This window comes from Dermacentor andersoni, chromosome 11, assembly GCF_023375885.2.
Source record: "Dermacentor andersoni chromosome 11, qqDerAnde1_hic_scaffold, whole genome shotgun sequence".
NCBI lineage: Eukaryota > Metazoa > Arthropoda > Arachnida > Ixodida > Ixodidae > Dermacentor > Dermacentor andersoni.
The window spans coordinates 29,783,518-29,811,478 of NC_092824.1; the positions used below are offsets into that span (position 1 = coordinate 29,783,518).

At 46.1% G+C, this 27,961-nt stretch overlaps 1 protein-coding gene across 2 annotated transcripts in view; it reads right to left on the reverse strand.

The window, feature by feature from the left end:
* LOC129381603 (uncharacterized) overlaps positions 1-25,388 on the reverse strand; it is a 35,998-nt gene extending 10,610 nt beyond the window's left edge. Inside the window, exons 1-7 of one of the 2 annotated variants that reach the window (XM_072285684.1) lie at positions 25,161-25,388; positions 22,906-22,976; positions 13,549-13,675; positions 10,169-10,245; positions 8,033-8,159; positions 5,221-5,294; positions 2,136-2,209 (exon numbers count right to left, since the gene is read on the reverse strand). In XM_072285684.1, coding sequence (XP_072141785.1) covers positions 2,136-2,209; positions 5,221-5,294; positions 8,033-8,159; positions 10,169-10,245; positions 13,549-13,675; positions 22,906-22,976; positions 25,161-25,282 — 672 coding nt within the window. In that variant the 5' untranslated portion in view covers positions 25,283-25,388. Of the gene's footprint in view, positions 1-2,135; positions 2,210-3,507; positions 3,644-5,220; positions 5,295-8,032; positions 8,160-10,168; positions 10,246-13,548; positions 13,676-22,905; positions 22,977-25,160 lie in introns of those variants that run through there. The other variant, XM_072285685.1, reaches the window with a different exon arrangement.
* Positions 25,389-27,961: the final 2,573 nt, after the last annotated feature.

The window sequence follows — 27,961 nt, forward strand, 5'->3', positions numbered from 1 at the left end:
GCACTCGACCTGTCGCTTCTTACTCTCCCTCCTAAGTCTTTATTTTCCTTTTGGCACAGCAATGTATTCGTTAGATCTTATTTCGAGCGTCGGTTTCGTGCAGTACGTCGACACGCTGAGAACAGATATAGACGCACGAAGTCGATTCTATACCTGAGGGAGGCCAGGCAGACGCAGAAGAAAATACATACCCACATGGACCAAATATACAAGAAACAGTGGAACTTATTCTGTAACTAGTTGGACCCCCGCAAAGCACTGTCTCGCGTAAGGCTTAATCTCCAGGGCGTACGCGTTTCTTCTCGGCAACGCAACCACTTTAAGGTACAGGCTCTCCACCAAGGCTGTCGAGAAGTCAATGTTGGAGAAGAATTTTGTGAGAGAATTGCAGGTGACAAAGCGTTACGAAAGGATCTTTAATTGTACGAAGTTCCCTTCACGCAAGCTTCGGCAACGGACGAACCTTTCTACATGGAAGAATTGGAGGCTGCTCTAGCCATTTGCAGGCGTTCGTATTCGCCCCTGACTAGATAATATAGCGCACTCTGCTGTATGCCTTCTTGAACATGAAGAACGAAAGATCCTGCTGTGTCATCCCAACGTTTCTTGGAGTGACGGAAAGAGTCCCCTTGAACTCAAATCAGATTCGCCTCTTGCTCTCGCCAGCTTTGTTGGCAAGGTAATTGAGAGGATGATCCCCACGTGCCTCGATTTGTTTTTTGAGCATTGCAATGCTTATGCAGACGCGATTACCGGCTTTTCACGTGGCCTTTCGCCGGTCGACAACGTCATTGATTTTGCCTATTCAACAACAGCATACACCCAAACGCCTCTCCTTAGCGCTATCGTAAGACGTGACTGGCGCTTATGGTAACGTTTCGCGTAAAGCCATCGTTGGCGCGCTCGTGTACGTTCAAATCAGAGGTCACGCTATTCGCTGAATTGGGAGCAACCTGACCCGAATGAGCTTTTTTTTGTATTCACCGAGGATGGTGAAATTACCGGCCACTACACCACGTATTGTTCAACATAGCTCTGATTTGGCTAGCGGAATCCCTGCCATACTCGGTCAGAATATCAATTTATGCAGATGACATTTGCATCTGGGCTTCAGGAGTAGCTGGTCCGCAGACTCACGCAAGATTACAAAAGGCTGCAACGCTGACGTATGCTTATGTTAAGAGACAGCGCCTCGGCCTCTTAACAGCAGAATGCGCATTAGTCACCCTAATGCGAAAATGAATGGCCGGATGCGCGGTGGCTACTAATGGCCAGCCTTTCATGCACAAGAGAATCCATCAATGTTTGGAAATCATCGCTGACCGCGACCTCTTGTGGACACCACCATGAAACCTATGTCACCATTTAAAAGCAATGGATGGAAAACATGGAGACCGTCGATGTGCTCCGTGCTTCAGCTGTACAAATCGCTCTTCATGGATTTCTAGCGTTGCAGCGCTCCGCTGTTGTTAAGGGCCCGGAAAACAAATTTCAGAGTGCTTGGAAGCATGGAAGTTCGTTCATTCATTCATTTGTTCGAATAAAGTCACATAGAGCATATAAAGGAACATTGGACGACAAGGAAAGAAGATTGCCTCGGGCTCCTCCGCGTGCACTTTCGATAATATTTGAGACTATATTGTAGCACTGCTGGGAAGTACTAGGTAAGGACAAGAAGCACAGCACAGTTTAATTCATCATGCAGTTAAACAGTTCAATCAACAATAAGCAGCCCTTAGAAAAAAAAACGTTTCTTCTAATGGCAAAGCTGAAGGAGCCTTGTTGCTGTTTTTTAGCGACGTCGACACGATAGCAAACTGGGAATGCCTGCTTACTCTCCTAATTACTGGCTTACTAGTACTGTCCTCAGCAGGAGTACAGTACCGTACAGACGCGAGTAGTGTTATCGCCGCAGCGATTCACCCATCAGATCGTCTCAACCGTGAGCCTAAGTTCACGAGGCAACATTATAAACTATGTAGATGTAGAGCACAGATTGACAGGTGTAGAACCGCGCGCCCGTGAACCAGCGGCGATGCTCTAGAAATGTGTCGTATACGACTGCAGACAGATTGCTGAGTTACGTGCAAGGTGAGGCGTTGTATACCAGCGGCTGAAAGTCTTCCCACACTTACCGGAGACTGTAGTTGTGCCACAAGCCGCGTAGTACTGCATACTCCATGGCTCAGCGCCGCTGGCGTCAGGAATTCTAAAATGCAAGAAAGATGCGCACATGAACAGTGCGGCCTGCGATGGTGAACAAAGGTAGCTGAAGATTTTAGCGGAAGCCAACGTTTCGACAAGGGGGCGGAACTCATGAGGATAAGTGCCCTTTCAGAGGGAGACGTTTGCTTGCAGAATCCTTAAGGCACACAGGCGTGTTGCTCGGGAGCATATTCACGCGCGCCCCCTGCATGTATGCTTTACTGTCTCTTGCTCTTTTGAAATATCTGTGCTAAGCTTTGGGTGAACATTGTTTGCTATTGTGTGGGTAATGGGCTATTTCTACACCTATATTTATTGCTATTGTTGTTACAGCCATGTCACATATACCATGAGAAATTCATTGTCTAATTCATTGCCTGCATCATTCACAATGAACCGCTAACATTACCTTTGTCATGGCGCTCTTTGGCCATACCTGGCCCTTGCGCCATAAAACACTACACATCATGATTGCTATTGTTGTTAACATGGCTAATGGAATTTTATGGTGCTGCTCAACTCTTCAGGCTTACATTGTAAATCATGTCAGCTTTGCCGGCCTCTAGACTGGCCTATGTCCTTATTAGCTCAGAGCTTCGTGGGCAAATGAATAATGAAAACCCGTCAAGGCAAAGGAACAATGTTCTTTATTATCTTCCGTGTGAATTCCGTTGAAAGATATTGCATTTTATTCACGCAGTTGAATTCCAAGAATTGCCTGAATAAAAAATTTTGTTTTGGTTTCCAACTTGAAAAATTCTGAAATCACGAATCCTAAAATACACACGTAAAATAGTTGGCATTTATGGGAGCATTTCCAAAGTATTTACTCATAAAATAGTTTTTTTAGTGCTGTGTAATACATCCAATTTGGGCACTTTAGATGTGATATTAGGGCAGTTTAAATCATCATTATATTTTTTAAAGCTTAATTAAGTTGTAATTTCCATACTTGAGTTTCGATTTTCTTAACATATCGAAAATGAAATTCCTTTAATTTCAATATTATATTTTTAATACAACACAAGGTTTACCAATGTTGTTGTGGTGGTTGCAGAGCAAGATGGTTTATTCTCTCGCATTTATGATCTAGGTGGCACATCCCCAGATAAAGCTTCCTGTTAAAGCCAGCACCATATTGTGAAAAGAAGAGCTGATACTTGGAGCTTCAGGCATCAGAACTTCAATCCATCGCACAAGTTCGTCAATTCAAGCATAACTGTGCCATATACGGCGTTCCATGACGTCTAAATTAGTTGCTCTATTGAAAGGAATTCCTCCTGAAGTTTTGCTCACCTAGCATCACTTCTCAGTATGCCCGATGCTTCCTCCGTGCCCGCATGGCTTGTACTGGCCACTGCGTATTTTCCACCGACGCTGCTGCTGTAGACTGGAAGTGTGAAACTAGTGCTTCCGGTTTCTCTGTTGTGTGTATACCCTGAAATCAGTGGTGTTGCATCCGCACTGTGTCACATTCCCTTCTAGGAACGCGAGGGGATCAATAAGTCATGATGCTAATAAATCCTAACAGCAGTGCTTCCGTCTGCAATGCTTCTCTAAATGAAAGCAACAAAAGCTGGAAGGCCCAACGTGGCGCTACGAAAAAGACATGTATGCGCACTGGGAGTTATTCATTGTTCTATTCCTTGGCCTTCGATGACTAGACTAGAGCATTGTTGATCTTACAAAGCCGGATTTTGGTTTGCTAGCATCTTGTGTTTGGATAATGCATTATCTCCGGGATAGGCTACTAGGCATTAGCCATTGCTTTGGCTTATCACACAATAAGATTGAACGTGCATGTATAGACCAATGGCTACATACTAGTGTTCTGCTGTTATTGAAAACGTTAACCACAAGAAAACCGCATGGTTCTATAGTAATTTATTACACTCGTATCAGCTGCTCATATTTAGTTTATCTCACTAAATGGGAAAGCTTTTTGTAAGATCAACGGCTTTGGCTTAGGCGAACCCGAACATAAACTCTCCATCTTTTGCCTATGAGTTTATCTCGAAATGCAAGGAAAGGTTCATAAAGGAGAAAATTGTCATCCGCCAGGCCAAGAAAGATTTGTCCTAATCCGACATGCTGTTAAAAAAACAAATTTCTTTTGTAAACTGCAAAGCTTTCATTCTCAGAAACCAGCATAGTTTTCCCGTACAACTATTGTGTACGCGTGCGCGCAACAATTCATTCCTTCAAGAAATTGAGCTTAGCTTCGGACACGTAGTCATGTGGATGACGGATCCAGCGTAGCCTCAGGTTTATAAAGCATTTTTTATCTGTAGAAAAAATTGTCGAAATTGTTTTACAATAATGCACAGTTGTCTTCGTCTGCGTGTGGCGTTTCTACATTCCATCCAATTATTTGGACTATTTTGTAGGATTTTTTTTCGTCAAGTCTAATGTAACAACTAGATGCGCAGCCGAGTTGAATTCATCAAGTGCTTATGCGCTTTAATAAAGAGCTCCAAAAACAAGCATTGCTACTAATGCAAGGCTTGAGAAGCGTTACCACTGATTTCATTCGTCGTGACGTGGACATATGTTGAACAGGAAACCGGGACAACCTGTATCGTAGTTGCGACAAATCTATCTCACATGGCCAGGTTGCGTCTTATAGCACATGTTGCATTCCGCCTCTTTAATTCGGAACGCTAAACACTATAAATGCACATATAGCTGCCATAAATCTGGTAAATGGGCATCAGGAATTGCTCAAGTATAATCTACAAACTATCCTAGCGATTAGAACAGAATCGCACACGTGCGTGCAGCTTGATCAACGCAGTGAAAAGTCTGTTCGATCTTGTCACAGGGGAACCTAATTTTATGGAACGACAGTTCAATTTAGAATATTCTGCTCAGATTTACATGCGCAGAACCATGCATCTGAGAGCAAGCAGGGATGTAGTATAAATGTATCTTGGCGATACCAGACATCAGGGCTTCCTCAATCACCTGCAAGGTGAGGCGTGGTACACCAACGTCTGAAAACCTTTCCACACGTACCCTGCATGGTGGATGTGCCTGCAGTCGGGTAGTACTGCGTGTTGCTTTGGTGAACCCGCGTGGTCTGAGGATTTCTAGAACAGAAAACAAACGAACAGTAAGGCCTGAGGTGATTAACAGTGGCGCAACAAAGGTTGTTTCCGAGGCCAACACTTCGGTAAGCTGATGCAATACATGAGGACAAGTCCACTTCTTGAAACGTTTGAGACCTGCAACCATAAGTTACACAGATACATTGATCTGATACAATATACTGCCAGCAACGAGATCGATATGAACAAAAATGTTATTTAGCAAGACAAAGGGCCAAGCTATTACATCTATACCAAGGTATAAGATCAATCAACAAAGTCAGTATCATGGTATAACAGACACTGTATATTTGAATAACGACTTGCGAAGAAGGCTACAGGTGCTTGTCCCAAAGTGAACGTTCCTTGATGCCACTCCCTATTACAAGTGATTTCCGAAGCACTGATCAGACCACCTACAACAATGCATGATCGGGAAGCCAATGTGTAACAAGGATTTCTCTGTTCGCCGCCTCTTGGTCACCCTCCCACCTGCACATGTTCACGAGACTTCCAGCAGTCTACCTGGGCTACACATCTGTCGTCATACTTAGGATATAAGGGTCTTGGTGATGATTACGAGCAGGCCTCGATAGTCCCTATCATAAGTTTTCTCGCAAGATTAACTAGAAGGACATCTGGCGACACCGTGTAATCGAGTTCTCTGCCGTAGATCGCGATGCCTATGGAATGTCGGGATATTATAGAGGTCCACGGCGTTATCTAGAACGTTGCATAACCTGAAACATGTTTATGGCTGCCTTGATATAGATTTCTTCAAAGGAAACATTCGTAAAATGTTTTTATTCACCGGCAAAGTTTCGATAAAGTTTTCTCACCTACAGTAAATAGCATACGCTGACAAACTGTTGCAATGCTTACGGAAATCTGTGTTCTAGAACTTGAGCGACCTGCTGACACTCTGTGGTTTCGCATATTTGCACATAAAAGCACATGTCCTTCTGAATAATATTTTTGCGTATGTAGCAATAAAGAAAAAGCAGCTCGTCACGTACTGCTTTAGGAAATGATTTTAACCGTCATTTTGCTTCGCTTGCCAGGCGCGCATTTAAACTGTCCTGGCTCTGCGAGAACGATGCCGATCCAAAGTAACCCCATCGCGCATTACAATGCATTCAACAAAACAGTGCAGCGCCAGTGTCTCTTCTAAGTAATATAGTCGAAACCTGCATAGATTCTGTTTTGCAAGATCGCGCTCTTTCTTAAGCTCATACTGAGATTTGTCTTCGGGTAAAAAAGTCAATATACAGAACTTATGGGTGTGCCAAGGGTCGCCTAAGCAGGCGCTCTTATCAATACACTGAATACACTTGGATGCGGGACCGAGGGTATAGACTGAGTTATGTATATCCGAGAGTCATCTTAATTCAGGTGCCTTTTCTGGGAGTTCACAACAACACACTTTGAATAAGGTAAGAGAACTGACGCAATGTGCACACAATGACGTTAAAAAGGGAAGCTAGGTAATACTCCACGCAAGTAGCTAGTAGCCCAGAACCTAACAAACCATTGATTGGTCCCCTGAAACTGTCGAGACATTGTGGAATATGTTCGGCCTATGAACTCAAAGCTCGCCCAACGAAACAGTGACGCCTGTCATTTAGCGGTTTTTCATGGCGGACACACGCACACAAATCTGACTATCAGGGAAACGAAGAAGAGCCATTTCTAAAGCGTCCCGGTCAACCTGCCTTTTTTTTATAGCACACGCTACATTCCCTCGGTAAACTTAGATACACTGTTTCATTTTATGAGCCTTGATTTAAATTAACATCTTGCTCCTCACTATCCATATTTATTCCATAAGCTGGGGCAAGTAAACATGCAACAAGCCTTCAACTGTGCTGCATAATGCAGCGCGATAACAGCATCGAACATCGGCCGATTTGTTATGGCTTCATCATTGCGCCCTTTGCTGTTGCCCGCCTTTATGATATAGTTTCATACAATAACCAGTAACCAATAACTCTTGCGCTAGTTTTACGGGAGCATGGGAATTATGGGATGTACATGGATTTGCCCTAACTTCCCCCTTCTGGCTTCAAACGGCATAGTGACTTTGTAAACTGGTTATTTTCATCATTGTCCTGCTAATGAATAATTGAATAAATAATATTAAAATTGTCCGACGGCAGGATTCGAACACAGGACATTTAAGCACATGGGTCGAATATTGAAACTATTACGCCACGAACGCATGCATCGACAAGCAATGTGAAACGCATTTATATAAATATCGCGGGCAAGCCAGTGCGTTGAGACGCTTGGCGGGTTTCCATTTGGCCAAATCGACAAGCTCAGTCGTTTCCATTTGTACCCATTGTACGTGTTTGCAGCGTCTTCCGCACTTCGAAGTGTATAGATTGCTCTGAAATTTAGGACAAAAACGGCAGACAAATTCAGACAAGTCTATGTACACATCACGTCATTCACATAACATCACATCATTCCGACAGTGGCTCAACGATGGCAGCGCCCGAGTACTCTGAAGTCTATTGTAGGAAACCCTATGCTTTCTGGTCTCTCCGTGTCGAATCGCTCTCTTGCAGCCAGGAAGTATGTTCAAATGCTCAAAACTGCTGATGCAGCTCCTGTTTCAGACATCAAAGCTAGCGCTCCCCTTGAACATTTAGAGGGGGCAAGCACAGTTGCACTCCGGTAAGCATTCCCTGTAGTCTCCGCGTTCTGTAGCAATGAAACATTTCTTAATGTCAGCTTACCTGGCTCCGTATTGTAAACTTGCTGATGCCTCCACCATTCCAGCGCGGCTTGTGCTGGGCTTTTTGTGATCGATGCTGCTTGTGGGCCCCAGGTGCACGTGACTAAGGCTACGGCTGGAATAGACACCTGTATGTTATCAAAGTACACACAAAGTATGAATTCCCAGCTCTGCAAGACCAATTCATAAGAATGAACTTTTTTTATCATCAATCCAAAAGCATTCAGCGGTAGAAGAATCCTATTGCAGTGCTTGCATATGCGGTGTAATTTTCTTGATGAAACTCGGTATTGAATGCATGGAAGACTTCGTGGCCATAAGGGAGCTGACCACGCAAGATTCTGCAATGTTGGCCTCTTCGGAAGATTATTACGCTACATTACATACCTCGGGCAGAACAAGATATTGTTCGAAGCGAACATGAACATGTCGGTTTCTTCAGCGCGCAAACCTTGATCCACCATATTTGCTGCATCACCAAATAATTTGCGCATCAGATGCTTCCCAATGTTCTTGCTCTTTTTAATCTATTACGAGCAGCAGACATAGCCCGTTGTAGACAAAGATTAAGAAAAAATGAGAGGATGTATTTCAGACGAGGTACTACAAATTTTTCTTCGAAACCTGTGCAACCTCTGCAGAATTTGTTGACCTGCGATGATTCATACATGCGTCTGTCAACGACGTATTCGCATATCAGAAGCCGGTATCCGAATCACATTTGAGGAAACCTCTAGATAAAGTTCTTAAGGAAATACAGGCTACAAGCGATGTATTTTTATGAGCTCGTTACGAAAAAAAATTGCCCGTGCTTCTGGAATCTCGATTACATGCAAGTATGAAATGGCTTACAGAAAGAAAGACTGGTTGAAGTAAGTACGACGTTTACTAAACCATTTTAACCCTCATAACCATGCGCGGCTCGCCCGACGGTGCCGGCCTGGCCACGCAGCGCCGCGCCATCTTTTGGAGGCGGCGCCAAATCCGCGCCGCGTAACTCACGTGCCTCTGCCTTCGAAAACACTGGTAACGATATCTCAGCGCTGAAAATGAGTTAATTGTATGAGGCGCTGTATTTCTGTTTTGAGCGGTGCTATTCGAACTGATCAAGTAAACTTCAGCGTACAAGAAATTGCAGCTTCACTGATGTTGTAAGCAGGCAAGAGTAAAAAATAGGAGTGAGTGATTGAGCACTTTTTTTAATATGTTCAGCGAATTTCGCGGAGTGGAGCTATAACCGCCCCAATCTTGGTGACGGGCCGAAGCGTTTGACACGGGGATATCCTCGGTGTGCCGGACGCCCCAAAGTTGATCGGCGAGGTCGTGGCTGAGAAGGGCGACCTCCCATAGCGCCCAGTGGTTCGAGACTGACATGTGTACCCCTTTCACCTGGGACTCCTGCTCGCTACCGTTGGAATCGGAAGAAATATCTTTTTAGGTTTTTCGCGCAGTAACTAGCCTATGTATTGCGGTCCTGTACAGAGAGTTGAAGGCAGGAGACTGCATTTTCTTAATTTTCACTGGTTCCTCGGATGATCTCGTTTTCATCTCTCAACGATGCCCATTTGTCCTCGTTTTGTTCTCGCGCCATTCACCTCCCATTCCCGTCTTGATTTCCTGGATAACGGCTCCGGAGTTTTGCTAAACGTCTCCTGAAGGTTGCCAAAAACGGGAGCTGCATGTATTGTGTTCATGTGTGCGTGTGTGTGTGCGCGCGCGCGTGCGTGCGTGCGTGTGCGCGCGTGCGTGCGTTCAATGGGTTTAGGAGAAAAATTATGGTGCCAGCACGACGAACATAGAGATTCTGCTTGACAAATGAAAATTGAGATCAATGGTGATTTTATTGCTGCTGAATTGATGACTGCGTAGAATGTACAGCCTGGGCCTCTGCCTCGATCACCTGGGAGCGTGCCTTTGCACTTCACTGATGTTAGAATAAATGCATTCAAACATAGGTGGTGTATGAATTTGCACGCTTCTGCACACATTTCTTACTAAGGAGAGTGATAAGGCGCCTCCTGCGGAAACCGCAGGAGTGAAGCGCGTCTCCATGCGCAATAAATGCACCACTGCCACGGTCGACGTGGGGCATCTTTCCCATATTTGTTGCAAAGACGAATGACCATCGCCTACATACCGTCTAGGTTGTACGTCTGGTCGGCTATCGGCCTGTGCTGCGCGTTCCACTGGCAACGCCAGGCGTCGTCAGAACAGCTGCAAATTAAACAAAAAAAATATTGGTATGAGATACTTAAAACTGTGACAAAAAGTTGAAATTATCTTTTATTATAAGCAAGTTCCGAGAAACCGAAGCTCTGTTTGGTAATCGAGCTGATTCCAATGTTTCGGTCTCACTCAGAGCTGTTACAAGGGGTCAGCCGGATACCTAATTGATGAAAAGGATCCGCATCATCGAGGCAGTATAAGTAGCCAATTGATACTTTTCAGCCCCGTTATCTAGGCGTGTTCCAATTAGGCATATGTAAATGTTTGAGGAAGTTCTTTTCACTATACCCCACATTGTTTGCGACAGAATTTTAAGAATATTCATTGTTTTTTTTTGCATTTCTTTTCAAGGTACTTCAGGACTGAGTGACCAACTGCGATATAGAGCAGAGAGCTGTGGCGGCGTCGGCGATACTCACAGTAGATTCTCTCTTCTCTTAATCAGCCCCCCCCCTTTTTTTTCCCTTCCGGAAGTGCAGGGTAGCCAACCGGCCTCATTGTTGGGTAACCTCAATGCCTATGATTTACGCTATCTCTTTGTCAGGCGTAGAATAAAGGTTAACTTCGGCCTAAAATGCTGCCTTAAAATTGGGTGCTCTCTATTCACAGGTAAGCGTTGCTCATGCACCTTAATATGGGAGACCGGAACGACGCCTCTATTTCTTGAAAAAATGAAGCAGGGGCTGTTCAAGAAATGTGGCTTAAATCAATACTGTGTTGATGTTGACGCTTTGGTCAAGCCAATTTCAACTTGTCTTTCGTAGAATGCAAGGTCACACGAGTTAAATCCAATCGGCAAGTCATCAACATAAATGGATTAAAGCATACGTTGCGGAATAAATGAACGTGCTAAATTCATTTTTCACAACAATGATACGAATAAGTCGCCCACACCCTGGTAATCCCGTATTCTGCCTGGATTACCACGGTGTGGGCATATTAGTGCCTGGACGGAATATTGCTAGCACTAATATGGTACGTTAGGTTCGATAAATAACTTTCTACTACATTAAGCATGTTGCCACGAATGCCCATTTTCGAGAGCTGTCGCAAACTTCCGTAAGGCAAGGGGAACGTCAAGCGTTTTTGATATCAAGAAACAATGACAGAAATAACTGTTTTTAAGCAAAAGTTTTACGTATGTAAGACAATCCGAATGAGGTGGTCAGTTGTGGATCGGCTGTCTTTAAAGCATCGTTCATAAAGTCAAGTAGTTTGTCTCGTTCAAGAAAGTAATAGCCCACGATTGATCATCTTTTGTTATAGATTAAACGAGCAGCTTCATGACGCCATAGGTCACTAACTTGCCATATAATATGTATCCTAGCCTTCTTTCAAGATAGATACATAAATAGCCTCTTTCAGTGGTATGGAAATTTATATTGTTGCCCACATGGCGTTGAAAACTGGCGAGAGAAATATGCGTATCAGCGTGAATGTGTTTTATTATTGCGGACATAGTCTGATCAGTTGCCGGAGCAGACTTCTCACGAGTTATTTAGGACGTTCCACACTAGGTAGGGCATGAGTGTATATGATGCTGTGCTGATGTCTTTCGAGGAGAATGCTTTATCTCAAGCTGAAAAATTTCGGCTCGTTATCAATAAAGATGCATCCGCAAGAGACAAAATTACAGCGAGAACCTCCCAAAGGGGGCTACGTGCATTTTCTTCTCGAAATACTATGTGGGTTTCCGGAAGTTCATCCATAAGGCTCTGAAACTTTTTCGCAAATTTGGTGGTTGGGAGGCATGCAAATGGAAGTGATTTTTACCAGCCTGTCGAGCAGCAGTGTTCGGACATCAACAGTTTCAAAGGCCGTTCGGAGTTCTAATTGATGGCAGGGAATTTATTTACTATTATAGCCACAGAACCCGACGAAGTGAGACCTTCATCGCGGTCTCTCTTAAAAATGACATTCCCTAGGAAATTTTGCGTGTAGATATTACGTGTTTCCTGAACACACAGAGCTTTTAAGAATTGATAAATTAAGGGGGTTTACGTGCCAAAGCCACGATTTGATTATGAGGCACGTCGTAGTGGGAAACTCGGCAATAATTTGGTCTACCTGGGGCGCTTTAACCTGCACCTCAATCTGAGAAAATGGGTGTGTTCTCATTTCGCCCCCATCAAAATGCAGCAGCCGTGGTGAAAATTTATTCCCGCGATCTCGTGCTGACATCATATAAATTGTGTAGAAATCTCCTTACATTCCTCTGCAATATTAGTGTGTACATATTGCAGAATACATTTGTGCTGCGTGTCTAATATAAAACAGCTAACTTAGCTTACAGAGTCCTTTTGGTTCCAAATGTCGCAGGGTTACTGTGGATTATACGGCTCGAAGGGAAACGGTGGTGCCGTTCGACTAGTAATCGTGTTCAGTGCCATTCTTGGGAGTGGTAATTTGGCAACGCCTCGCCTTGAGTGACAGATCTTTAAATGCCACAAACCTAGAAGTTGATGTGTTTTTCTTGGATGGCGGTGCAACGCTGGGCTGAACCCGCCGAAGGGACTTGTTGCCCAACATTGGCCACGTTTTTTGGTGGCAAAGCTGCTGCGGCACTGTCCCTTTATACACCGCATCAGCCTACCCTATTCTATGGAGAAATGAGACGCGTATTCACGCGTCTTTGAAATGTCTTCGCGCGTCTTCGAAACCCCCTCGCGCGTCTTCGAAACCCCCTCGCGCGTCTTCGAAACCCCCTCGCGCGTCTTCGAAACCCCTTCGCGCGTCTTCGAAACCCCTTCGCGCGTCTTCGAAACCCCTTCGCGCGTCTTCGAAACCCCTTCGCGCGTCTTCGAAACCCCTTCGCGCGTCTTCGAAACCCCTTCGCGCGTCTTCGAAACCCCTTCGCGCGTCTTCGAAACCCCTTCGCGCGTCTTCGAAACCCCTTCGCGCGTCTTCGAAACCCCTTCGCGCGTCTTCGAAACCCCTTCGCGCGTCTTCGAAACCCCTTCGCGCGTCTTCGAAACCCCTTCGCGCGTCTTCGAAACCCCTTCGCGCGTCTTCGAAACCCCTTCGCGCGTCTTCGAAACCCCTTCGCGCGTCTTCGAAACCCCTTCGCGCGTCTTCGAAACCCCTTCGCGCGTCTTCGAAACCCCTTCACGCGTCTTCGAAACCTCTTCACGCGTCTTTGAAGTAGACGTTTCCTTTTGCTTTTACAGTAATGAACTATTTTTCTATTTTCTGTGTGGCGTAAAATCGGGAGTGAGAGGCCCGGTCGCCGTCGCAGTTTGCTCAATGGCTAGGTTGTTTTATGTCAAGAATTATTTCGATATGTTGGCTCACCTCGCTGTGTCTTTCGTAGGGGAGGATAGTTTCTCGATGTCAGCGTGGCTCGTTCTGGGCCAGGCGTGATCAGCACTAGCGGTGGACACCACGGGTGCGTAGTTGGCGCTTCCGCTGTCAGTGGCATCTGCACCGCCCAAAAAAACAGCAGAGGTGTTTACTCGTCGCTGTGCAGAGGTTGTTCAAAGAGCATGAAAAATAAATGGTGGCATGCAAAACGTTTTAGTTGGACTTTAGGGATAGGGAAGGTTGGCTGCTGTGTTGGCGTGTGCAGTGCGCTTTTTCTTTCCGGAATTCTAGGAATTCGGAGCTCAGTGCACGCAAAAGATTCACATTGACGTAAGAGGCAATCACATTGCAATTAATGGAATGTTGATTATTCGAAAAATAAATACGCTGCAAACAATACAGCAGATTAGAACATGACCATTTTCTAAGCGAAAGACGACAGGTCGTATTCTGTTAGTGCGCTAGAAAGGTGAAACCTATGTTTCCAATTTCAAGCAAGAGGTGTGTTCCATGCTTCCTTAAGGTCGCAAAAAAAAACGTGTGTTAAATTTAATAAGCAGGCTTTGTCACACGTCAAACTTGCTTTTACCAAGAAGGACGCGTTCTCGTTGTTGCAAAGCTGCTTAGTTAGCAGCGCGCACAAGGAAACTTCAGCGCAGAGGCTTCTGTCTAAGTACGTAGGAGCAGGGATATTGTTTTTCTCGGTCACGCTTGCACCAGATTTGATGCGGGCCATCCAATGTGAAAAACAAATGATGAAACGCTGTAACTACCATAAACTAACATATTGTTGTGACGGTGAGTGTCTATATAAAAGATATTGAATGCGCCAAAATTTGTAAAGGAAAAGAATATCAAGCTTCCAACTCAGTAATAGCGCAATAAAAACGATATAATTCTGGAAAGTACATTGACTAATACCCGTAAATCGAGAAAAAATATGCGCAGCGATTTGAATTTTACCAGAATGTTGTAGCTAGGACTTTTGAAAAACGCTCGGAAACATTTGCCTTTTCTGTAAATTGTAAATTCATAAATCAAACTCGGTTTTTAGATATTCTATACCTTGCGGTTCACAGGACTGCTATGCTTGTTCTAGGATTAGAGCTACTAAATCGCATAGGTTGTGTTTCAAATTTCGGGGAACTTGCCAAGTTCCGGCAGTTATGGCATACCATCCAGGCCATAAATGTGTAATTCCCTGACTGCAGTAACTAGAACATTCTCAAATGCAACGAACATCGTTCATGTCAGTCTAAGAGCTGTTACTCGAAACATTTTGGCATTTAACGTGTTGAGCATGAAAATCTGAAATGTCCCCCGAGCTGAAGCTTCCCATTAAAAAGAAAATTGTTTCGAAAGCTTGGGTGGGGCAGACAAAGGATGCCTGCCGAATGATGGCACCAACCTGCATGTTGACACTTTCATTACTGACCCACCGTGGTTGCTCAGTGGCTATGGTGTTGGGCTGCTGAGCACGAAGTCGCGGGATCGAATCCCGGCCACGGCGACCGCATTTCGATGGGGGCGAAATGCGAAAAACACCCGTGTACTTAGATTTAGGTGCACGTTAAAGAACCCCAGGTGGTCGAAATTTCCGGAGCCCTCCACTACAGCGTGCCTCATAATCAGAAAGTGGTTTTCGCACGTAAAACCCCATAATTTAATTTTTTACTTTCATTACTATTGTACCTCAATATCCACTAACTTGTATATGTCAACGGGTTGTGTGCAAAAGTGCACCTACAGGATCTGTATATCACCTATCCATTGTTAGCTGAAGACAGCCTGATCGGGTCCTGGACGAAGTGAAAGGTGACAGAACAAGCGTAAAAACTCCATTGAAGCTTGAATAGTCAGGAAAATGATGTCATGATGAGATAAATGCAAGCTTAAACCGATAGTGACCTATTCTTCAAGAACCTGGCTATCCGATGCATATATTTACCTACGTCTGTATCTGAAGTTCCTAAGAATGGATTTACCGTTAGCAGTGCATGTTTATCAACTAATTATAAATAAAAATGGCTGTGATCCACTGCACGCCTTCGACACCTTTCACACTGATTAAAATAGGCCACCCAATGCACATATGTGAGGGTCGTGTTACGGGCATCTGATAAGATAGGAAAGACTTGCAGAATTACAAGTTGACAGGACAGTATCGTTGGATAAAGTAACAGCAGCAATCTCGCCACGCACTGGCAAACATAATGACCGCGTGGTTTTCAGAATACTAACAAGGTGGGGCTGGTTTTTCGTAAGGTAGACAGAGAGCTGTCTTAAAGGTCCTCTCACCAGGTTTGGCTATTGTAAATACAAAAGCACGGCTCGTAAATTAAGTGGTGGCTACCGCGTGTGAAACGTATAGGCGGCTGCGTGGCAGGCAACAGTTGCAATTTTCAACAGTAGGACACGTGCCCTTCATCTGGAAGGTGCTGAGCACGAGGTCGCGGGATCAAATCCCGGCCACTTCGGCCGCATTCCGATGGGGGCGAAATGCGAAAACACCTGTGTACTTAGATATAGGTTCACGCTAAAGAACCCCAGCTGGCCAGTCCTCCACTACGGCTTGCCTCATAATCAGAAAGTGGTTTTGGCACGTGAAACCCCATAATTTTTTTTTCATCTGGAAGGAGAGAAGAAGAAGAAGACGCAAAGTGCGGATGTGTGTCGTGTCGGCTTCGCAGATTTTGAATGATTCTCGGCGTACATTCGAAGAATTCACCAACGCCATATTATCGAGAAGGAAGTGCATGTTCCACGGACCACCCTGATATCAATCTCAAGTAGGTGGACCGTTTATTTTCGGCGCATCGACCACTTTATGTAGCGCTACGCCGACACGGCCGCTAAGCCTGACCCAACTAAGCTGGGGGCTGGAGCCCCGGTGGCTGGAGCCCCGCCTCTTTTCGGGTTAGATCTGCAAGATGGCAGTGGTGAGCGTCGAAGGGGATGATATAACGAGAGGAGAGTATGAGGTTGGTTGCGAAGCAGGTTGGAGTGTTGTGAAGAGAGGAAGATGTGCCGATGAGCGGACAAAATCTCACGGAACCAAGGATCAGGCAGCGCGCTTCTCCAGCGAGAACGCATTCCATAATAGGTGGAACAAGGAACAAAAAGCAAAACAAACCATGGCGGCAAGCAGGATGCCCAGTTTGCCGAAGGCAGACTGCAAGATAATAGTGCGCCCACGTGACAGCTTCAAGGTCACCGATTATGGGATCAATCGCCTAGAATGCAGCGTCGCCAACGCCGCGGGAATCCTCAGGAAGGAAATCGGAAGATGACACGGTGTGTGCCAACTACAAACAGAACATTCTAATGATCAGCATGCCATCGGAGGAGCGCGCCGAAAAATACAGGACTATCACTCGACTGGGGGTGGGAGACAAGGAGTTCGAAGCCAACGCGTACGAGTCGGCTCCAGAGGATGCATCTAAGGGAGTGATAAGAGGAGTAACGCACGAGGTGTCTCCTAGAGAAATAGTGGAGATGCTTGTAACACCAAGGAATCTGACGGTCCTCATGGCCAAAAGTATGGGAAACACCACGAACGTCATCATCCTTTTCGACGGGCATCATGTCCCAAACTGCGTGAGATACGGAAGGGCACTGGTCAAGTGCTCACTATACCGGAAGCAAATAGACGTATGCTACCAGTGCGGACGCCTCGGACACAGAGCCTATGTCTGCCCGAACCAGAACAGCAGGATATGCAGAGGCTGCGGGATGGAGAACTCGCCACAGGACCACGAGTGCGAAGCAAAGTGCCAGCTCTGCAGCAAAGACCACCCTACGGCGGATCGCCGATGTAATGCCATATACAAGTTACTGTACTTGATAAAGATGCGCCGCTGGGAGCGAGTGAGACCAGAGGAAGAAGAAGCGATGTACCATGAAAGGGAAGCTGAAAGACTGTACAGGCCAGGACGAAAAGACTGGAGACAGCGGTCGGAACATCGGACAAGGGACGGATCTGGACTAGAAGATTTCCCCAAGCGCCAGGCAAGGGAAAGGGGTCGCTCGACGTCGAACAGAACCAGATCGAGATCGCCGTCCAGATCGAGATCCAGACCCAAGACCTGTAATACCGAAACTCCCAGAGCACAGGGGGGAGGAGCATCCTAGATCCCAAAAGGAAAGAGCAACGTTAACGGCGATGCGGGACCCTTACAGGTGAGCTATGCGGACGCGGCTTCCGGGGTGCGTGCGGAGGCAGAGGCTGCTTTTCAAAATAGAGTTAAGACGCTAGAGAAAGAATCGGCGCAGATCAGGCAGAGCAATGTTGCGTTTATGGATGAAATTAAAAACTCAGGGAAGAGAACGACCGTTTGAGGAGCGGGAAAGTGCCACGCGAGGAGGAAACCTCGCGAGTTATAAGGAAGGAAAAAGACAGCAATGGAAGAAGACGTAGCACTCACCCCCATTAAAGGTAAAACCGAGAACGCTCCGATTGAAACCGGAGTAAAGAAACCCAAGCCAGCCACGACGCTCCAAGAAAGACAGGAGGAATTTGAACAGAAAATCAAAACAAGCATCGAACAGAACGAAACAATATTTGAAACTAAACTAGAACAACTGGAAGTGATTCTTGAGGCAAAGATAGAGGCAAAGATAAAGGCGCTAGGAAAGGCGATACTACAGCAAGTGCAACAAACGATGGCTGACTTCGAAGCGAAACTAGCAATATAGGGACCGCAAACAAATAGGGGGGGGGGGGGGACCGGTTAAGACGGCCATTAAGCCGTGCACTAGGCCCCCGGTACCCGTCGAGGGATTGGAGAACCTGTAACGCCGCCATGGATAGACGAATTAGATACAGGATTTGGCAATGGAATTGTAGAGGATACGATCCAAAACGATACATTTTGCAACAACACCTTAAAGACAAAGAAAACCCGGATATTATAGTCAAGCAGGAAACAAACAGGCTGGCAAAATTGTCGGGTTACAAGTCCTTTGGTACTGCCAAAGGGGAGAAGAAGGCGCGAACGACGTTGGTAAAGAGAAATCACTCGGTCGTTCAACATGACACGGAGGTTAAGTCAATCGATCACATTCTTTTAGAACTCATACCTATGCGGAAAACGAAGGACAGTCTCTTTGTACTAAATATATATAGCAGTCTAAAGTTGAGACACCATAAATTTCGACCGCTCTTTAAGAAAACCCTACCCATAGCGGACCACCGAGCGGTAGTGATCGAAGGCAATTTTGACGCCCAACAGGCAGCATGGGGTTACAAAATTGATACTCAAAAAGGCACGGACCTATGGCTAGATGCGCAACAGGAAGGCCTGACCCTCATGACCGACCCATCGCTTCCCACAAGATTAGGTACCAGCGTTTGCGCGGATACTACGCCAGATTTAACATTCACCAAGAACATACGGGACACGCAATGGAAAAAATACGCAACACGACTTTGGGAGCGATCACAATATACTAGAAATAACGGTGTAGGCAGGACAGCGCAAGACAAAGGGTAGACTACTTAAGATTGTCGACTGGGACAAATTCAGGAAAATAAGGGAGGAGGCCGACGACACGGCACAAGGTATTGAGGAATGGACCAAAAAACTAAAGGGAGATGTGGCGGCAGCTACGAAAACGGTCCCAATACACATTGTGACATGATGGCCGCATTTAGAGAACGTAGACAGTAAGCTTCTACACATGTGGGAAGCTAAGGCAGAGTTGCAACGGAGATGGAAATAACAAAAACACAACCGGGCGCTTCGTAGAAAGATAGCCAAATTGAACAGGGACATAGAACAGTACGCCCAGCAGCTATGCAGACAACAGTGGGAGAAAAAATGCAGCAACATGGACAGTCAGATAGGAATGGCAAAAATGTGGAACATCTTTCGATATTCGTTAGACCCGGACGGGACAAAGTCGGCACATAGGCAAAATATAAATAGGCTAATACAAACGTACCGAGAGGTAGAGCAGGACTTCCTCGAGGAAATCGGGAAAAGATACGTTTCGCAAGCGCTGCCCGTCATACACCCTGACAACACAGGGCAGGGAAATGACGAATTAGACAGCAAAATTGGCGAGTCAGAGGTCAAGGCAGCCCTACAGAAACTCAATACCAAGTCGTCACCCGGACTAGACGGCGTAACGAATAAAACGCTAAGGAACTTGGACGATGAGTCTATAGCTAAGTTAACCGAATACATTATCGAATGGTGGGAGGCAGGGCAGATTTCGCAGCAATGGAAGACGGAACAAATCATATTAATACCTAAACCGGGCAAGTGGCTTAAAATTGAGAACTTGAGGCCCATATATCTCACTTCTTGCGTGGGGAAACTCATGGAGCACGTGGTCCTATCGAGGATAACCACCTACCTCGAAGACTGCGACGCGCTCCCGCCCACGATGATAGGATTCAGGAGCAACCTCTCAGCCCAGGACGCTCTGTTACAACTAAAACATGAGATCATAGAAGATTCGGGCAGATCGACAAAGGCAATTCTCGGGTTGGACCTAAAAAAGGCCTTCGATAACGTAACACATGCAACGATACTAGATAGAGTAGGCGAACAAGGACTGGGAAAACGCACGTGTGGTTATGTACGCAATTTTCTAACGGGGAGAAAGGCAAAGATCACGATAGCGGACCTAGTTTCGGAGGAGATCGAGATAGGCAGCGCAGGTACGTCACACGGCTCGGTCTTATCACCGATGCTATTCAATCTGGCGCTAATCGGGCTGTCTGCCAAGCTACAAGAAATCGAGGGTCTAAATCATACCCTATACGCTGACGATATCACCCTATGGGTGAAAAACGGAAATGACGGGCAGATAGAACAAACGCTTCAAACAGCGGTCGAAACAATCTAAAAACATCTAGAGGGGAGAGGGTTAACATGCTCCACAGAGAAATCGGAGTTGTTGCTGTACAGACCGACTCGCAGAGGTCGCAAACCAGGCAACTATAGGGACGATCTCACCCATACAGAGGAGATACAGTTAAAGACGGCCGATGGGAAACCCATACCCAAGGTCGATAGGATCAGGGTATTGGGACTCCTCATTGAAGCCAAGGGCCACAACGGAGAAACCCTCAGAAGACTGGAGGGAACTGTAGCGAAAATCATGAGGATAATCTGTAGGATAACAAATAAACATAGCGGAATGAAAGAGCAAAGCACGATCAGGTTAATACAGACCTTCGTAATAAGTAGGATAGTATACGTAGTGCCGTACTTAAAATGGCAGGTCACGGAAAAGACCAAACTCGAATGCCTCATTCAGAAAATATACAAACTAGCCATGGGACTACCGATCAGCACCAGCACGGACAAGTTGCTGCAATTAGGCCTACACAACACTATAGACGAGCTCATTGAAGCGCAACGTACGGCACAATATGAACGCCTCTCTAAGACTAGAGCAGGCAGACACATCCTAGAGAGATTAGACATAGGTTAGCACGCACAGCACGGTGTCAAGGTAGACATCCCGAGAGATACGAAGGAAAGATTGGTAATACCTCCCTTACCAAAGAACATGCACCCAGAACACAATAAGGACAGAAGAAAGAACAGTGCGAAGCAAATACAGAAAAAAATCGCCAGCGACAAGGACGCAGTGTTCGTAGACGCGGCTCGATACAGTCGCAGACGGGGGTTTCCAGCAGCCGTAATCGATAGGGAGAAACGGTGCAAGACGTGCGCGACGATACGCACCACAAGTAACGAGATAGCTGAAGAAGTAGCCATAGCACTCGCAGTAGCTCAGGCTAACGCAACCGTGATAGTCAGCGACTCTCAGACGGCAATAAGAAACTTTGCCAACGGCCGAATCTCCCCGGAGGCACTACGCATTCTTCTTGCAGGAGTCTAAAATTACAAAAGAAAGATATACATCACCTGGACACCCGCTCACACCCTCGCGGAGGACGGCAACAACGAGGCGGCACACGACCTGGTTCGAGGGCTTACCGACCGAGCCGCAATAGCAAATGACGCCCCGACACCCTCCGGACGTGACGGTGCGGTAAATGAGTGCGAGTGGGAGGACAGAATGACAACATATAATGACATTACGAAACATTATAGGTTACAGAGGCGCATATTCCCGCGACCTTACGCAAAATTTACAAAAAAGCAGTCTGTCGCATGGCGGCAGTTACAAACTAGGACGTATCCGAATCCTGCGCTCTCGCTCATCATATATCCGGATGTATATCCTACGGACAAATGCAAAACATGTGAATCCCGAGCCAGTCTGGAGCATATATTATGGGAATGCCGAGGGATAAATAACAATAAAGAAACCGCGGCCTCTAGCAGCAGCTTTCGCACGCGCTGGGAAGCCGCGCTCCTCATCCCCGCCCTCGAGGATCAACTATGGGCCGTCCAGCGGGCCGAGGATGCCGCCAGGACCCACGAAATCCTGGCTGTCACCTAGGCGGGCCCTTTGGCTCTCCCGACCAACTCACAGAGCACACAATAAAGTTCTTTTCTCTTCCTCTTCAGGAAGGAGCCGCGCTTTGAGAGAGCCAGTCAACGTGCCGCTAACAAATCTATCTGTGCAATGCGAACTGCTTGCCGCGACACCCACTACTGCACAGGAATTTGGTTGATCATCCAATGACGGAACGGCCACAAACAGATGTGTCGTGCGACAAAAACTTATCGGAATAGATAATAGAGCAGGGGCTCGTCATGTTAACATGACGTAGGCCCTTTGCGGAGAAGGCAAGGAAGCAACGCCGCTTGAGGACGCCGTTCGAGGCAGAGAGGGAGACTGTCTGTAAGCAGTAACACTAGCCTGTTGGCGGCACAGTAGCACGACTGCTCGATGTCATCTACCCTCTCCCATAACGAATGTACTTTAACCATATTACCGAAACACTCCCTTGTCGCAGCATTGCCAGTTTCCAGCGTATAATTTAATTTGGCATGACGCCGCTAAGAGGCCTTTCAATGACAAGATCTTCTAGCAAGCATTTAGCATGAAGAATAAAACATGCGGTGAGCTTGCTACGCATCGGTAAGGTCGTTACTCTGACCCCATTTCAACACGTCATCCAAGACATATCGAGAAGAGTTCATTGCCTTTACGAGTGAATTCATCGCGTTGAAAATGAATTCATTCGAAACTCCAGGCACGTGGAATTCGCGTAGTGTTGTCTCTGTTAGCACTCAATTCATCTGCTTGAATATAACGGTGACTACACAAGCAGCAACCGACATGGTGACGCTAGAGTGGTGTCGGTATGACCAATATATGCACCGCCGTCATGATCGATGGAAATGCTGCCTCCGCTGGCCTTTGTTAAGCATGTCCGCGAGTGGTATCGATGGTTAAAGGCCATGCCGTACGTACCATTGACGTCAGTGGCATCGGTCTGGCGGTTCAACGCCTTCAACGCGTCATTGATGTACTCGTCAATATACCTGGAATGGGACATACACATGGGTTTTGGCTCGGTGCTCCTAGTTACGGCAGAATATACCTGAAGAGTGTTTTTGCCAAACAGAATTTGGAACAAGGGAAGTGCTTCTTTGTTAATTAAGGTAAAACCTGTGATGTATCATTTTATCAGAAGTATAACTCTGGCTGGCATAGGTGAACGGCACACTCTTAAATTGCGTAATTTCTTAAATCATGATATGAAGCATGTAATATAAGAAAGCAACGAATGATGCTGGAACAAGGTAAATAAATTATGGGGTTTTACGTGCCAAAACAATTTTCTGATTATGAACTTTCTGAACAAAGTTAAGAAGGTGATAAGCTAGAAGATTACGATATAATCATGTATTGCCATCCTCTCCAAGGCACACATTTTAGACTACGTGCGTATAGCTCTACGACGTCATGCGAGTCAACTGGAAAGTGCTAGTCATACACATTGTGACATGATGGCCGCACCATGAGTAGCGTGCGGAACTGGTGGATGAGAGCTTAAAATTATGCTTCGGGTAACCCAAGGTTATGTTACGTTTGGCTGCATTATTTACCTCTCGTACAAGGGCCGTGCCAGTCGGCCGAATCAGTCGCCCAGCCGCATCCGCAACAGCTGTGCCAGCGTGTGACCACGGATCTTAACATTTGCGGTCGGCAACTGTTCTCGCCATTTCACGATTACGTTCGCACGCTCTGCCAACGTGGCCGTTCAGAGTCGCGCCAAAATGACGTGGCCGTCGCGGCGTCCCAGTAGTGCTTTCCGATTCGCCAGAACATGCCGCGAAAATGAACACAGCGTTCACTTCAAAGACATATGGTGTCTCGAAGCGAAAAGTTTCACTACGCTAGTCAACACCGCGCTTCGCGCGAGCCGGCGTATGTCGGGATTGGCTACGTAAGCGTGTGCGGAGTAGGCGCATGTGGCCGCCACCGACTTCGTCGCCTGACCTTTTGCCGCTGCCACGCGTGACGTCACGCGCGGCGCAGGTGGCCACTGCCGCGCGCTATGCGTCATCGTTTGACGTTCGGCGCAAGCGCGTGCTTATCGTGGAGGCCGACTATATAAACACTTGCCAGTGAATAGGGGTGCGCATTCAACGTGGAAGGAGAAGAGAGTGATACTACCGATACAGAGACCTGTGTTTATGGCTGTATAGAAATCGTAAGACGATGTGATGAACAATAATGAATAAAGAAGTTAATATTACTGCATAACTTGTGGTATATATCATTGATAAGCAATTTGCATAATTACACAAGGCACATGTATAGCATAACCATAAGCTAACCAAAGCATATCCATAAGTTAAACCGTAAGCATAACCTTAGGCTAATTCATTAAGCATAAGCTAAACCGTAAGCATATCCATAACTTAAACCAGAAGCGTATCCATAAGGTAAACCGTAAGCATATCCATAGGCTAAATCATAAAGCATAACCATAAGCTAAACCATAAGCATCACCGAACATTTTCGCTTCGAGATATCCAGGCCTAACCTTAGCTAAGCCCCAGCCAATTTTTTCCTTCAAGCGCACCTTTTATATTTCCTGAAAAACAAGTAACAGCAAAAAGTTCAGTAGTGTTCTCACTTGGTCACATATCTCTTGCGTTTTTAGCAATTGGTACTATTTGTGCGATATTCGTGCGGCTCCTGGAGTGTGCTCACTTGACCGCCAATGGAAGGGTGACGTACTGTTTTATTTATTTATATAATTCTATTTCACGTTTCAAAACCCTGATCTCGCTATGACGAACTCTAGGACGTATCAAGGAATTAAATTTTACCACCTGGGTTTCGGTAATGCGCACGTAAATCCAAGTTACGGAGCCTTCTTGCGTTTCACAATCGCTGGTGAACTGCCACTGCGCCTGGATTATTACGCGTGATGTCGAGCTAAGCAACGCAACACCCCAGCCAATGGGCTACTGCTACAAGTGTGCGAGGCCGTGATCAAACGAAGCTAACTTATGTATATACTTTGATCGAAAGAACAGGAGGAACTTCTCTTAATTATGGTCATAAACAGCCGCAGCCACGCTGAATCTAAGTAGTCCTCGAAAACGCCCACTTCGATGTGGAAACAAATGTATAACTGTTAAAGATTGTATTCCAGGTTGTTTCTGCGGCTGACAATATCCAACAAAACTTTCACAAGCGGGAATACTCACGCAGGGTAATCGTCCGAAGGGCCTGAGGCATCCTCGCCGCTTTCGCGGCTTGTACCTGGGGTTGCTTCTTTGATGAAGGCAAACGCGGGAGGCGTTTGTTCACCGTTTCGTTGTTCAGTCATGGCTGGTGACGACGCTCCGGAGCACTAGCTTCTTTCTGAGACAGAACGTTGTTGAATGATCACGCATGCGCAGTCTGTGTCAAGGATGAAAGAACCAGTAAAACGTCGGGCATTTGGGCAACTCGAATGAAATCGTAAAACCCATCTGGAAAAAGAGACGATAGAGTGCGCCACTATGTCGACGCTAAAGTGCTAATATTCGAACAGCAAAGAGGCGCCCAGTGGCCCTTGCTGAATTGACACTGGATCATCAAAGCTAATTTCAGTAACGCCCCAGCCCAGCCAAAAACTGTAGGCAGAAACATCTCTTTATTACTGCTTCTTTCTTTCAGGAGAAGTGCTAAGGCTTCCCCGGGAGATATTGGCAGTCGTGGCGCAAGCAGTGGATACATAGAATGAGCCAAAGCCAACATGGCGTTTTTAGGAGGGTGAATCAGAAAGTCTTTTCCCCTATATTTTGGGCCAAATTACGCCGATAAATGTGAAGACAACATATATGAAGTCAACATTGGCTGTATCCCTGGGGGTGTAGCTGTTCGAGCCACGATTGACTTTAGACATACAAGGCACGTATAAGTGACGTCAGTGCACTCCGTTAGCACAGGATTGCTCATGCTCGCTTCAGTGTGTTTTGGGTTGTACATAGAGCCTTCACCTAATGCTACAGGACGGCTTCTTGTGAAAATACGTCATCCCAAAAGTCTTTTCCACTCAACCATGTTTGAGGAACTTAAGCTTAAGCGCCCCGAGGCCGCTTGCAGTCATGCGGCTCAGTCACCACAGACCCTTCTTGCCACCCTGGAATGAAAATCATTTACGGAACCTAAACGACAGGTGCTCCGAGCTGACAAGCGACGTTACTCGAATATAACAAAATATTTCATCTACAACAGCCACCGCGTAGTTCCTGCTGCACATGTGACCAGCTGGCACCACGTTACAGCGATCAACGTTTTCATTTCAGAAATTAATATGGGTTGCGGCTGCCAGAATTTCCTCCTAGTATGGCAGGCCCTGCCATCAGATTGCATCGTTATCCACGAGGTACTGCTGCGTGAATTGCAAAAGTCCTGCGCAAGGAATGAACGTTTCTCATGTGTTTGCCTCACCACATCATTCCACTAGAAGATCATATTCTCTCCATATAATCAGAGGGACAATGCTGCATGGTATGGCATAATCTTGATGTCTGAACCGTGCAGACAGGACCACATTCCACAACGGTATCTTGCAGTACAAGTTTACTGCTTGACAGACGTAGATGCCTTAGGAAGGAAAATTTCAAAATACGCGCACTCCTATCGCGTACAAGAGAAGGAATTTCTTGCGGGAACTAGAGTTGACAGAGCGTCGAAGTTTACGCGCGGGAGTTCTGTACGTCAGCCTGAAGTGGATCTAGAGGCACATTTAGCGAGCATTGTTCAATGAGGTCGTTTTCCGGTATCAACTAAACGATTGCCTAAGTAAATGCCCTCTTTATTGAAACAGCTTTCAGTGCTCGCAAAGAGGACGAGCTTGCTCGGGTCGTATAGGAAGGTGCTCTATATAGACGCTGATTGATCATAAGAAAGCCAAAACAATGAAATACACTTGTAGTAAACATTGTCCTTCTAGTAAACTTCGTTGTTACTGGCTCAATGACGCCTTTCTCCGCCTTGTGGAATGATGGGCCTTTCCAGGAAGAGCTTACCTTTTTGACAAAGCATGCGATCTCTGACGTACGTAAACGCAAATTAGGTTTTCCTTTTTCTTCTACTTTGTGTGCCTCATATAGGGGTGATTTATTTAGATTTATGTTTTGCCGCTAAATTTATTATATTGAAAATTTAAGCATTTAATGCTTTAATATTCAAAGATGTAAGTATTTGGCGCCGCCCACGCATGTACGCGGCTATGCCCATAGAAGTTATCTTCGCCAAAGATTTGTTTTTGCGCTGCGAGCAAATCTTGATCAGAAGCAGTCTGCAATGCTATGCCTGCTTACGGTTAAAGATAGTAAAGCAAAAGGAAATTACGCCCATCAAGTACACATGTTGGCATTGTGTAAGAACAGGTGTGTGCAGGATGAAGTATAAGACTCCAATGAGAGGTGTAAGGTAGCCTTCCTTTATTTCTCAGTTCATCCTTGTGCTTGTCGCGTAATGGCAACTGCAGAGCGCACGCGTGCGAGGAGACGTGACGCACGCATATTTTGGGTAACAGAGCAGCAGCCACAGTCAACAACAAATTCCGGGATGGTTCGCCTAAAGAGCTTTAGCTTAAAAACAAAAAAGACCACAATTGCATGGGTTCACCCTGAAGTGTCTTTCGATGTGGTTTAGGCTTCGTGAATACCTACTTGGCCTGTGTTTGGAGTGATACTACTCCTGGACACGTGAGACGCGTTCGTCATGTTTCTGTGTTTATCCGTGTCTAACGCTACGAATCAAGAACACGTGCCAAGCCGTGGACACTTAAGCCAGGTTGCTATACTTGAAGTGATGCCGCCATAGTGGTAAGTTATGTTTCACACTCAGCACCAGTGAAGTGAGCTGATACATAAAATGACAAATAAGTAAACAAGCTCTGACATGCTGCTCGGCGAATGCCCGAAGGATCACATTTGGCTAGTTCGGCTGGACGACGACGCCGCCAAGACTCAAGGTGCGGCCACCAGCTGAGGAAGGGAGGCTGCGGTCA